This window comes from Electrona antarctica, assembly GCF_951216825.1.
Source record: "Electrona antarctica genome assembly, chromosome: 15".
Classification (NCBI taxonomy): domain Eukaryota; kingdom Metazoa; phylum Chordata; class Actinopteri; order Myctophiformes; family Myctophidae; genus Electrona; species Electrona antarctica.
Genome location: NC_136796.1, coordinates 3,584,845 through 3,598,971, shown reverse-complemented (window position 1 = coordinate 3,598,971; position 14,127 = coordinate 3,584,845). Strand labels below are relative to the sequence as shown.

Sequence of the window (14,127 nt, the reverse complement as noted above, 5' to 3'; positions counted from 1 at the left end):
AGTAGAGATTTACTTGACAATTTTAGATTATTATCATTACAAAAGTGCAGTAAACATTTACCAAACAGGGATTTCTTATCTGCTATATCAGAATTCAAGTCCCCCATTACATAGACACAGGTTGTAGTATTATCCTTAATGAAAGCTGATATGACTCGAAAGGTGTGTATACATTTAAAATAATAAAAGATCTATTGTCATATTTTATCTCTATACCGATGGCCCAGTCAACCTCCAATCTTATCACTGTAACAACCGAATCATATTTACTGTGCCAGAGAATTGCTACACCACCCGGGATTCTACCTTGCACTATTTTATCCCGGAGATCAGTGGTGGACTCTCCAACCCCATGAAAATATGAATGTAATGAGTTAAGTCTTTCCAGGTCTTGTTTAGGTAACCATGTCTCTTGTAAGCACAAAATGTCACATTCCTCCAAAAGTTTGTCAACAACGATCCGCCTTGCTTTGTCCCCGTCACTGTGCCCCACACGTAGGCCACGCGTGTTATATGACACCACCCGCATATTTCTATTTGGGGTTATGACTGCCGTCATGTCCATCCGCAGATGAATGATTCCCCAGTTGTACAGGAGCGACTACCGTAGTAGCTATGTTGACTCCGGCATGCGACCCACTAACTTGGCTCTTGGCTTGTCTTGGCTCATAGTAGCGTCGGACATAAGTGCCTGCTGGCCACAGCTCTGGGTCATACATTTCTGACACATACTTGCATTCGGCAGTGATGTGAAATGAACTAAACCGACTTTGTGCCGAGTCAATCTTCCGACAGGTTACTTCTCGGCCAAGTTTCTCATTGAGATAGATAGTTAGCGTGTTAGCTTCCAGCTGAGGGGCAAACTTAGTGGCAAACACACTCACCATTTTCGTGTTCACAACTTGAATGTTGGCGCTCACTGTGCCTGTGCCCACAATGCCAGTCTTCTTCCTCTCCCGTTGCTGTGGCTGTGGGGCTAGCCCACCCCGTTGTCGCGGTGCAGACTTGTGCTCAGGTGTCGCCCTGCGTCGGCGTCCTTCCTTCACGACACGAGACCATGTAGGAGACTTTAGTGTATGTGGTGTCACTGGTGTGGACGCTGAACCCGTAGCGTTGCCGAAGCCTCCACCAGCCACCGCCTCCTGATCAGCGCTCACGGCCGCTGTCCTCGCTCTCTTGCCTGGCGGCTCACTCCCAGCCCCTAGGTCCACGCCAGGGGGCCTCTCAATTGCTGTCAACCGGTCGTCAATAGCCATGGTTGTTGCCCGTAAGCCTTCACATGCATCCGTCTGGGCTTCAAGCGTCATTTTTACACAACACAGCTGTTCCATCCGCCCCAGTAACGCGGAGACATCGATGTGATCGTATGAGACCGGGGGGAGATCATCCAGATAGTGGGATACAAATCTTGGAATATTCTCCCCACATTAATTTAACAGCTTCAGGCACGCTTTAATATTGTTAGCATCCCTCTGAGCCCCTTTGTGTGCAACACATCGCTGCGTTGTTTGAGGGCACAACTCAAACAGCAGCTTCTTCGAGGCTTCGATCCACTCGGAGTTGAAATTGTTTGCGGCCAATAAAACAATGTCGTCATGATTCAGAGTTCGCATTTTAATAACAAGGAAGTTTAAAAGTTCATCCTCCACAATCACCTTATTATCAGTGGTTCGATAGACTTCAGGTTTAGTACGGCTGGAGGAGCTGGCTGCCCCACGCCAGCCTGCTGTGAATATTGTCTTTTACGATGCATTATATATATATATAAGACAACATACTACAGAGAATCTAAACAAATCATTAAACTAAGTGATAAAAAATATACTACGATAATATGTTAATCAAACACACAGACATGTGTCCGCATGTCGGACCAATGACTAATCTGAACAACGTACTGCACCCCACAGAGACAAGTTACAATTGCACCACTAGTGCATGAATTCCTGGTGACATGTGGACAAACACTGATTCTCATATTATTATATCAGTATCAGCAATCTCTAATGCCTTCTTTGAAGAAAAAGGTAAGACACTCATCATTTAACTAACAGATTTTTCTGATGTATGTGTCTTCATGTGTGTATTTAGACTACCAATTCGACTAAAGCCTTTTTCACAAACTTTACACTCAAATGGCTTTTCCCCTGTATGAGTCCTCATGTGTGCTTTTAATTCCCCATTATGAGTACAGCCCTTGCCACAAACTGTACACGTAAAGGGCTTTTCCCCTGTATGAGTCCTCATGTGTACGTTTAAATCCCCCTTATGACTACAGCCCTTGCCACAAATTGTACACGTAAAGGGCTTTTCCCCTGTGTGAGTCATCATGTGTAATTTTACATTACCCCTTTGACTAAAGCATGTGCCGCACACTGTACAAGCAAATGGCTTTTCCCCTGTATGACTCATCATGTGTCTTTTTAGATCACTCTTTTGACTAAAGCATGTGCCACACACTGTGCAAGCAAATGGCTTTTCCCCTGAATGAATCATTGTGTGTGTCTTCAGATTTCCTTTGCTATTGAACATTTTGCCACAATCTGCACAACTAAAACGTTTCGTACCTATGTGACTCCTCGTGGAGTGACTTTGTTTTGGTGATTTGAGGTCATGGAGCAGCTTGTTGCTCAAACCCAAACTATTTCCTCCCATGTGTTGTGTATTGTGTGATTTCAGTATGTTTAAACCTGACTGGTCATTCATGGTCTCATCCCACTCAACACTGTCTTCAGATTCAGAATAGTGTGAAGAGAGAAGCTGGCCATCACTAGTTGGTTGTGATGTTCCACAGTCCTCTACATCAGCTTGTGTTTCCATGTGTTGAGATGAGGCGCTGGCTACAGGTTCTCTTTGTATGTTTTCATCTTCATGTTTCACTGATAGCAATATCTCTGTTGATCTTTGAAGTCGCTCATCATGTTCCTCTTTAATCTGTAGAGACTCTGGTTCTTCTTTGACCAGACTGGAGGTTCTCTCCTCCTGTTCCTCTTTGATCTGTAGAGACTCTGGTTCCTCTTGGACCAGACTGGAGGTTCTCTCCTGCTGCTCAGGGAATACCTCCTCTTTACACACAAGGAGGTGTATGGCGTCTAGACAGAATATATAAAAGAGAAACCCATTATTACATGTTTGAACATGACCTACATTCTATCATGTATTTGTAATGTATTAGTCAAGAGTTGGAGTGCTACCAGTTATGTAGTTGTGGTTGGAGGGAACTGCTGCTGTTATGTAAAACCTACTGCTATTAGATATAGCCCCTGTTGTTTTGCAATGCAACACGTTCATTGAATTTCCTCCATGATTATACACAACAGTTTATTTAATTCTTCCTTACTACTTGATTCCGTTGTCAATATTTGTTTAACAGACATGAATGGAGGACACTACAACTAGAATACTATCAATGCAAGCTCACAAAGTTTCAACCAGTTCCTCTTCCATTCCAAATAGTCACCATTGCAATGGTCTCTCTCTCTCTATCTCTCTCTCTCTCTCTCTCTCTCTCTCTCTCTCTCTCTCTCTCTCTCTCTCTCTCTCTCTCTCTCTCTAAATGTTTTACCAACCTGCTCTGTGTAGTTTGACGATTGGTTGTAAAACCATATCCAGTAGTCTGCGTTGGCGGTCAGTTTCTTGCTTGATGTGGAAAGCTTCATCCTCGTACTCTGTTAGAATTCTTCCAACGACCCCAAATATCTCTTCAGCAGCAGCAGATAGTCTCTGGTTGACCAAGGACTTCAATGTTTGTAGTAATGCCATAACTCAAAACCTGCCCAAATTTACTTTTAAATAGAGCAAAAATCAGCTGGTGCAGAAAGGAGAAGTTCAGCTCTTAACAACTACCAGAGTTAAAGTGATACCAGGCAGAACAAACTCTTGTTAAATACTAACAGAGGGCCCTGATCATCCAATCAGAGTGAGGGGGGCGTGACACACCAACAATGGAACACAACTGGCCAACCACTGCTCACAACAAGACAATTCAATGTGTTTTATGTAAAACATTAAGAAAAGAAAATATGAAATCATAAAAGTGCAATTAGATTCAGTAAAAATATAAAGTTAAAGCTGCACTGTGTAACTTTCCTATTCTACCCTGGATTTGAACATTTTTGCCATAATATAAATCACATATTCAGGACACAGAGCAAAGGCAATAGTACAAGAACAAAAACAATCAAACGGAAATTAATGAAATAAGTTAAATAAATTATATTAAATGTCAGTGTAGAATAATAATTACATCATCTCAATTAAGCCAGCGGCAAACATGCATGCGTGGTTTAGCTGTGATTTAAAATAACAGAGTTGTTGCAGAGCTGCAATTTTCAGGGCGTTTGTTCCAGATATGTTACACATTAAACTGAATGCTATGTTTTTATTTTAGGTTCATAAAGCAAACCTTTCCCAAATGACCATAGAGTTGGGTGGATGACAACACAAGACCAGAGGCCCCAAACCATGCTTTATAGACCAACAGTAGTATTTTGAAATTTGGTTATTTGACACATCCAGTGTTAAGATTTAAGAACTGATCAATATTCAACTTTCTTTGTATTTCTGAAGATATTCAGCGTTCTGAGTGAACTGCATTCATCAGACTCTGTTACAGTTGTCAAGCCTACTGAAGATTAGTACACAGCCAAGTGTTTCTAGATCCTGTTTGGTTATAAACATTTAATCTGACTTTGATGGTGCTAATGTGGCTGTTAAAGGTCTGAGTCCATGAACCGACTTGATAGTCCATCAAGACCAACTGGTCAATCTGATCGATTGATTGATTTATTAACAGTTTGCAGAATTACAGTAAATTTCAAGTACAACATACAAAACTAAACACAATACTACCTTAGTGGACGACACCATAAAGCATTACACTTGTTTACACCACCATTTTCAATTCATCAAAACATTAAGAGACGTACGAATATACACAACCATTCAAAACAGGAAATCATCATAGGAGTCAAAAGGGAAAAGAAACATATACAGTGAGGGGGGAAAGGGGGTGGGTGAGGGATTCAGATTTTACGGGGGCCAGTTTCGAATTTCCTTTTGAGAGCAGTTTTGAAGGAGTCAAGGGATTTGCATGTCTTAATGACTATTGGTAGGGTTTGTTGAAACGGGTTTGTCCACTTCTGATTTCCCAAACCTTTTCAGACTCTTTGAGTGTGTTCAATTGGTTACTATGAATACCAAACGACTCGCCGACCCAGCCCGCAACAGCCCTGCCAATTGGGCTCAGCCCAAGCTGAAGCTGGGGAACAATGGACTGTAAGAGGGGGGGAAGAAGAAAAATGGAGGGGGGAGAAGAAAATGAGAAGTGCCCTTCTGGGAACAGGTCTCCACCAGGAGGATAGGAGTGTGTGTGATGTGTGGCAAAATGTTTAGGAGTAATATAAACATGTGTGTGTGTGTGTGTGTGTGTGTGTGTGTGTGTGTGTGTGTGTGTGTGTGCGGGACAGCACTAAAGTGGTTCTCTTCCTATCTCACCGACCGGACCTACCAGGTTTCCTGGAAAGGTCTGCTATCATCCCCCCGAACCCTCCAAACTGGGGTCCCACAGGGATCTGTACTTGGTCCCCTCCTTTTCTCACTATACACCAAATCCCTTGGCACTATCATCTCTGCTCACACTATATCCTATCACTGCTATGCCGATGACACACAACTGTTTCTATCCTTCCCCCCCTCTGCCACTCAGGTGGAAGAGCGCATCACTGCATGCCTGGCTGACATCTCACAGTGGATGTCCTCCAACCACCTCAAGCTGAACCCAGACAAGACTGAGCTTCTCTTCTTCCCAGCTAAGTCCTGCCCTATGCGGGAGCTAACTATTTCCGTAGACAACGCCCTGGTAACGTCTGTCCCAACAGCCAGGAACCTTGGTGTTGTCCTGGACAGTCAGCTCTCGTTTAAAACTCACATCACAGCTGTCACTCGATCCTGTAGGTTCACACTCTATAACATACGACGAATTAGACCGTTCCTCACCCAGGAATCAGCCCAGCTCCTAATCCAGACAACAGTCTTGTCAAAACTTGACGATTGTAATTCGCTCCTTACTGGCCTACCGGCATATGCACTTAAGCCTCTCCAAATGATCCAAAATGCCGCAGCTCGTCTGGTCTTCAACCAGCCAAAATTCTCACATGTCTCCCCCCTGCTCCGCTCCCTGCACTGGCTCCCAGTCGCTGCCCGCACAGAATACAAAACTCTGATGCTGGCATTCAAAGCAACCAAAGGTATGGCTCCCCCATATCTTGCAAGCATGATTGAACCCTACAAACCCTCCCGCGCACTCAGATCAGCCAACGCAGGAAAGCTGGAAGTACCCTCACTAAAAACGCCGGGCCAACGCTCCACACGTCCCAAACTCTTCTCCCTTCTGGCCCCAAAACTGTGGAATGCACTCCCCGTTGCAGTCAGAACTGCGGCATCACTCCCAATCTTCCGCCGTAGTCTGAAGACCGACCTTTTCAGACTCCATCATGGCCCATAGCACTTATCCTACCCCCTTAGATAGCACTTTTTAGACTTAGATAACATTTGAAACAGACTTATAGCATGTCATGTAGACAGCACAATAATTGCATTGTATATAGTCATAGCACATCATAGTAGCCTACATATGTATAGCATAGTATAGTATATATGCATAGTTAATATGTATAGTGTCATTATATAGATATGTTCTAGTTACGTTCTTAGCTTACGCATGTTTCTTGATAAATGCATTTTATATATGTGATGTATTCCCATACTTTTGTTCCTGCCTAATGTAAGTCGCTCTGGATTAAGAGCGTCTGCTAAATGCCTAAATTGTAAATTGTGTGTGAGTCTATGTGACGCGGCCTGTTGTAGCGCCACCATGAGGCTGATTTGGAAACTTTCAAGTGACATTTCTTCCTCAGCCTAGTGGGAATATGCATGCACAGTTTTTGGACGCTGTGTTGAGTAGTTGTGAGAATGGAACAAAACGGATACAAAGTGGGCTACTCCTAAAAGGTTTAGAAGCCAATCGTAGCCAATCAGGGTGGATTATGAGAAATCAAACAAACCCGTCTTGATCACATGACTATGGAGAGCATGTGTACCTATTTGCGTGAAAGTTTGATAAAATCTGAAGGAGGTAAAAACACTAATCGGCCAGTTATAGCGCCACCATGAGACTGAGTTGAAAATGTTCAAGCGGCATTTCTTCCTCGGCCTAGTGGGAATGTGCGTGCACAATTTCACGGAAATCACACAATGTGTCCATGATTTGCAGCATTTTGTTTGAAACTGAGCACTCCTGCGAATTTTGGAAGCCAATCTTAGCCAATCAGGATGGAGTCTGAAAAATCTGAAAAGCCAGTTTTGTTGAATGGCTCTAGAGAGACTGTGTACCAATTTGCGTGATGTTTGGACAAAATCTGTAAGTGTACAGTCCAAAAAATTGTTTTGCACAAAACGGCCTCCTGGTGCCGCTATAAGCTTTGGCATTCAGGGAGTGTGTGAGCAGATTATGGCTGCGATCAAGCCAACGGTGCCGGAGATTAGCGGACGGACGGACACACACACACACACACACACACACACACATACACACACACAAGAACGGAGTGCAAAACATACTCTCTCCCCATGCCTTCGGCCTGGTGGAGACAAGAATCAGAAAAGGAGAGAAATCAAGCGAATGGATGAATTCTAATTTCTAATTCAGCTTCATGTAAAATCCTGCTGGAAGCGATCATTTATCCAAATAGTTTTAAAAAGCACTGAAATGTTTAAAACTGTAATTTCTGAGAAGGTCAGGGGAAGTATGGTCCACAAGGTCGCCAGTTCAATCCCCGCTTTGACCAAGGCCGCCAGTTCGACCCCTGCTTCGTCCAAAAGTAACCTGGCCCTAAGAGGTGGTCATGCTGTGTTTTCGAACATTTTACACAATGACAAGTGTGATGTAAAGTGTCCACCTTATCCATGTATGTCCCTGTGTTTTTAGAGCTCGCTCGTAACATTGTTGCTGTCTGCGATGCACTGTTGTTGATCTGCCATGTACCTGTCAGCGACATATTCAAGATGGCGCCGCGCCGCCGCCCTCGAATTTCCATACTACAGTTGTGAGGTTTGCCAGCACTGTATTGTTCACAGCACAATAATACGTCCATACTTAAAGGAGGTGAAACACATGTGTTGTGATGAGCGTTCTGTATAATGAACGGGAGGCATACTATGGTCCGACGGAGCATTGGTTCGACATGCGTCCGCACCTCGGACTAGCGCCTGCTCCCGTGCTTGCGGTTATGGTTAGGTTAGGGTTTGAGGAGGATTGTCGTTTTTCGGACCAATGACTAGTCGGACCAAACACATGCACCCTAATGAACACACATATCTGTAACTGTCAAACCTTTATTTGAAAAAGAAAGAAAGAAATTACAAACAGTGTTTTTACAGGTATGACAGAGTGAATATTGTCTTTTACAATGCATTATATGAAGACAAAATACTACAGAGAATCAAATCAAACAAATCATCAAACTAAGTGATCAAAATACACTATGATAATATGTTAGTCGAACCCACACGTGTCAACACACAGAGACAAGTTACAATTGCACCATGAATTCCTGGTGACATGTGGACAAACACTGATTCTCATATTATCATATTATATCAGATATGTTATATACTGATATGTTATATCAGTATCAGCAAACTCTAAAGCCTTCTTTGAAGAAAAAGGAAAAATACTCATCATTTAACAGATTTTTCCAATGTATGTGTCTTCATGTGTTTTTTTAGATCACTCGTTTGAATACAGCCCTTGCCACAAACTGTACACGTAAAGGGCTTTTCTCCTGTATGAGTCCTCATGTGTACTTTTAAATGCCAATTATCAATACAGCCCTTGCCACAAACTGTACATGTAAAGGGTTTTTCCCCTGTATGAGTAGTCATGTGTTTTTTTACTTTACTCTTTTGACTAAAACCCTTGTCACAAACTGTACATGTAAAGGGTTTTTCCCCTGTATGAATCCTCATGTGTAATTTTAGATTACCCTTTTGACTAAAGCATGTGCCGCACACTGTGCACGCAAATGGCTTTTCCCCTGAATGAATCATTGTGTGCATCTTCAGATGTTCCTTGTGATTAAACATTTTGCCACAATCTGCACAACTAAAACGTTTCATACCTATGTGACTCCTCGTTGAGTGACTTTGTTTGGGTGATTTGAGGTCATGGAGCAGCTTGTTGCTCAAACACAAACTATGTCCTCCCATGTGTTGTGTATTGTGTGATTTCAGTGTGTTTAAACCTGACTGGTCATTCATGGTCTCATCCCACACAACACTGTCTTCAGTGATGTCAGATTCAGAATTGTGTGAAGAGAGAAGCTGGTCATCACTAGTTGGTTGTGATGTTCCACAGTCCTTTACATCAGCTTGTGTTTCCATGTGTTGAGATGAGGTGCTGGCTACAGGTTCTGTTTGTATGTTTTCATCTTCATGTTTCACTGATAGCAATATCTCTGTTGATCTTTGAAGTGGCTCATCATGTTCCTCTTTAATCTGTAGAGACTCTGGTTCCTCTTTGACCAGACTGGAGGTTCTCTCCTCCTGTTCCTCTTTGATCTGTAGAGACTCTGGTTCCTCTTTGACCAGACTGGAGGTTCTCTCCTCCTGTTCCTCTTTGATCTGTAGAGACTCTGGTTCCTCTTGGACCAGACTGGAGGCTCTCTCCTGCTGCTCAGGGAATACCTCCTCTTTACACACAAGGAGGTGTATGGCGTCTAGACAGAATATATAAAAGAGAAACCCATTATTACATGTTTGAACATGACCTACATTCTATCATGTATTTGTAATGTTTTAGTCAAGAGTTGGAGTGCTACCAGTTATGTAGTTGTGGTTGGAGGGAACTGCTGCTGTTATGTAAAACCTACTGCTATTAGATATAGCCCCTGTTGTTTTGCAATGCAACACGTTCACTGAATTTCCTTGTTTAAACAGTCTATGATTATACACAACAGTTTATTTAATTCTTCCTTACTACTTGATTCCGTTGTCAATATTTGTTTAACAGACATGAATGGAGGACACTACAACTAGAATACTATCAATGCAAGCTCACAAAGTTTCAACCAGTTCCTCTTCCATTCCAAATAGTCACCATTGCAATGGTCTCTCTCTCTCTCTCTCTCTCTCTCTCTCTCTCTCTCTCTCTCTCTCTCTCTCTCTCTCTCTCTCTCTCTCTCTCTCTCTCTCTCTCTCTCTCTCTCTCTCTCTCTCTCTCTCTCTCTCTCTCTCTCTCTCTCTAAATGTTTTACCAACCTGCTCTGTGTAGTTTGACGATTGGTTGTAAAACCATATCCAGTAGTCTGCGTTGGCGGTCAGTTTCTTGCTTGATGTGGAAAGCTTCATCCTCGTACTCTGTTAGAATTCTTCCAACGACCCCAAATATCTCTTCAGCAGCAGCAGATAGTCTCTGGTTGACCAAGGACTTCAATGTTTGTAGTAATGCCATAACTCAAAACCTGCCCAAATTTACTTTTAAATAGAGCGAAAATCTTGTAAGATTAAGTAGGCGTCTAGAACCAAAACTAAACGCTTCAGCTGGTGCAGAAAGGAGAAGTTCAGCTCTTAACAACTACCAGAGTTAAAGTGATACCAGGCAGAACAAACTCTTGTTAAATACTAACAAAGGGCCCTGATCATCCAATCAGAGTGAGGGGGGTGGGACACACCAACAATAGAACACAACTGGCCAATCCCTGCTCACAACAACAAGGAAATTCAATGTGTTTTATATAAAACATTAGGAAAATAATATATGAAATTATAAAAGTGCAATTAGATTCAGTAAAAATATAAAGTTAAAGCTGCTCTGTGTAACTTTCCTATTCTACCCTGGATTTGAACATTGTTGCCCTAATATAAATCACATATTCAGGACACAGAGCAAAGGCAAGAGTACAAGAACAAAAACAATCAAACGGAAATTAATGAAATAAGTCAAATAAATTATATTAAATGTCAGTGTAGAATAATAATTACACCATCTCAATTAAGGCAGCAGCAAACATGCATGCGTGGTTTAGCTGTGATTTAAAATAACAGAGTTGTTGCAGAGCTGCAATTTTCAGGGAGTTTGTTCCAGATTTGTTACACATTAAACTGAATGCTATGTTTTTATTTTAGGTTCATAAAGCAAACCTTTCCCAAATGACCAGAGGTATGAATGGTGGATGACAACACAAGATCAGAGGCCCCAAACCATGCTTTATAGACCAACAGTAGTATTTTGAAATTTGATTATTTGACACATCCAGTGTTAAGATTTAAGAACTGATCAATATTCAACTTTCTTTGTATTTCTGAAGATATTCAGCGTTCTGAGTGAACTGCAGTCATCAGACTCTGTTACAGTTGTCAAGCCTACTGAAGATTAATACACAGTCAAGTGTTTCTAGATCCTGTTTGGTTATAAACATTTAATCTGACTTTGATGGTGCTAATGTGGCTGTTAAAGGTCTGAGTCCATGAACCGACTCGATAGTCCATCAAGACCAACTGGTCAATCTGATTGATTGATTGATTTATTAACATTTTGCAGAATTACAGTACATTTCAAGTACAACATACAAAACTAAACACAATACTAACTTAGTGGACGACACCATAAAGCATTACACTTGTTTACACCACCATTTTCAATTCATCAAAACATTAAGAGACGTACGAATATACACATCCATTCAAAACAGGAAATCATCATAGGAGTCAAAAGGGAAAAGAAACATATAGGCCTACAGTGAGGGGGGAAAGGGGGTGGGTGAGGGATTCAGATTTTACGGGGGCCAGTTTCGAATTTCCTTTTGAGAGCAGTTTTGAAGAAGTCAAGGGATTTGCATGTCTTAATGACTATTGGTAGGGTTTGTTGAAACGGGTTTTCCCACTTCTGATTTCCCAAACCTTTTCAGACTCTTTGAGTGTGTTCAATTGGTTAGGCCTACTATGAATACCAAACGACTCGCCGACCCAGCCCGCAACAGCCCTGCCAATTGGGCTCAGCCCAAGCTGAAGCTGGGGAACAATGGACTGTAAGAGGCGGGGGGGAGAAGAAAATGAGAAGTGCCCTTCTGGGAACAGGTCTCCACCAGGAGGATAGGAGTGTTTGTGATATGTGGCAAAATGTTTAGGAGTAATATAAACATGTTGTGTGTGTGTGTGTGTGTGTGTGTGTGTGTGTGTGTGTGTGTGTGTGTGTGTGTGTGTGTGTGTGTGTGTGTGTGTGTGTGTGTGTGTGTGTGTGTGTGTGTGTGACGCGGCTTGGCCTGTTGTAGCGCCACCATGAGGCTGATTTGAAAACTTTCAAGTGGCATTTCTTCCTCAGCCTAGTGGGAATATGCATGCACAGTTTTTGGACGCTGTGTTTAGTAGTTGTGAGAATGGAACAAAACGGATACAAAGTGGGCTACTCCTAAAAGGTTTAGAAGCCAATCGTATCCAATCAGGGTGGATTATGAGAAATCAAACAAACCCGTCTTGATCACATTACTATGGAGAGCATGTGTACCGATTTGCGTGACATTTTGATAAAATCTGAAGGAGTAATATTAGAAAATGTGTTTTACATATGTCGGCCTCCTGGTGGCGCGATAAAGAGCAGATGTGAAATTTTCCAGGTAAAGGTTTTTCCTTGGCCTCTAGGGAGTTGGCATACAAAGTTATACACAGATCTGTGCAGTTAGAGGTAAAAACACTAATCGGCCAGTTATAGCACCACCATGAGACTGAGTTGAAAATGTTATGGCGGGATTTCTTCCTCGGCCTAGTGGGAATGTGCGTGCACAATTTCACGGAAATCACAAGATGTGTACATGATTTGCAGCATTTTGTTTGAAACTGAGCACTCCTGCGAACTTTGGAAGCCAATCTTAGCCAATCAGGATGGAGTCTGAAAAATCTGAAAGGCCAGTTTTGTTGACTGGCTCTAGAGAGACTGTGTACCAATTTGCGTGATGTTTGGACAAAATCTGTAAGTGTACAGTCCAAAAAATTGTTTTGCACAAAGCGGCCTCCTGGTGCCGCTATAAGCTTTGGCATTCAGGGAGTGTGTGTGCAGAGTATGGCTGCGATCAAGCCAACGGTGCCGGAGATTAGCGGACGGACGGACGGACACACATACACACACACACACACACACACACACACACACACACACACACACACACACACACACACACACACACACACACACACACACACACATACACACACACACACATACACACATACACACGGACGGAGTGCAAAACATACTCTCTCCCCATGCCTTCGGCCTGGTGGAGACAAGAATGAGAAAAGGAGAGAAATCAAGCGAATGGATGAATTCTAATTTCTAATTCAGCTTCATGTAAAATCCTGCTGGAAGCGATCATTTATCCAAATAGTTTCAAAAAGCACTGAAATGTTTAAAACTGTAATTTCTGAGAAGGTCAGGGGAAGTATGGTCTACAAGGTCGCCAGTTCAATCCCCGCTTTGACCAAGGCCGCCAGTTCGACCCCTGCTTCGTCCAAAAGTAACCTGGCCCTAAGAGGTGGTCATGCTGTGATGTAAAGTGTCCACCTTCTCCATGTATGTCCCCGTGTTTTTAGAGCTCGCTCGTAACATTGTTGCTGTCTGCAATACTTCTGATGCACTGTTGTTGATCTGCCATGTACCTGTCAGCGACATATTCAAGATGGCGCCGCGCCGCCGCCCTCAAATTTCCATACTACATTTGTGAGGTTTACCAGCACTGTATTGTTCACCGCACAATAATACGTCCATACTTAAAGGAGGTGAAACACATGTATTTTGCGTTCTGTATAATGAACGGGAGGCATACTATGGTCCGACGTAGCATTGGTTCGACATGCGTCCGCACCTCGGACTAGCGCCTGCTCCCGTGCTTGCGGTTATGGTTAGGTTAGGGTTTGAGGAGGATTGTCGTTTTTCGGACCAATGACTAGTCGGACCAAACACATGCACCCTAATGAACACACATATCTGTAACTGTCAAACCTTTATTTGAAAAAGAAAGAAAGAAATTACAAACAGTGTTTTTACAGGTATGACAGAGTGAATATTGTCTTTTA

General features: G+C 42.6%; 1 protein-coding gene across 1 annotated transcript; it reads right to left on the bottom strand.

Annotated features, from left to right (window-relative positions):
- Positions 1-7,983: 7,983 nt before the first annotated feature.
- LOC306938701 (uncharacterized protein) lies at positions 7,984-13,723 on the bottom strand (the record flags this gene model as incomplete). Its single annotated transcript, XM_079522967.1, has 4 exons — positions 7,984-8,097; positions 9,502-9,776; positions 10,318-10,449; positions 13,711-13,723. The coding sequence occupies 4 exons, from the start codon at positions 13,721-13,723 to the stop codon at positions 7,984-7,986; spliced, it is 534 nt and encodes a 177-aa protein (XP_079379093.1).
- Positions 13,724-14,127: the final 404 nt, after the last annotated feature.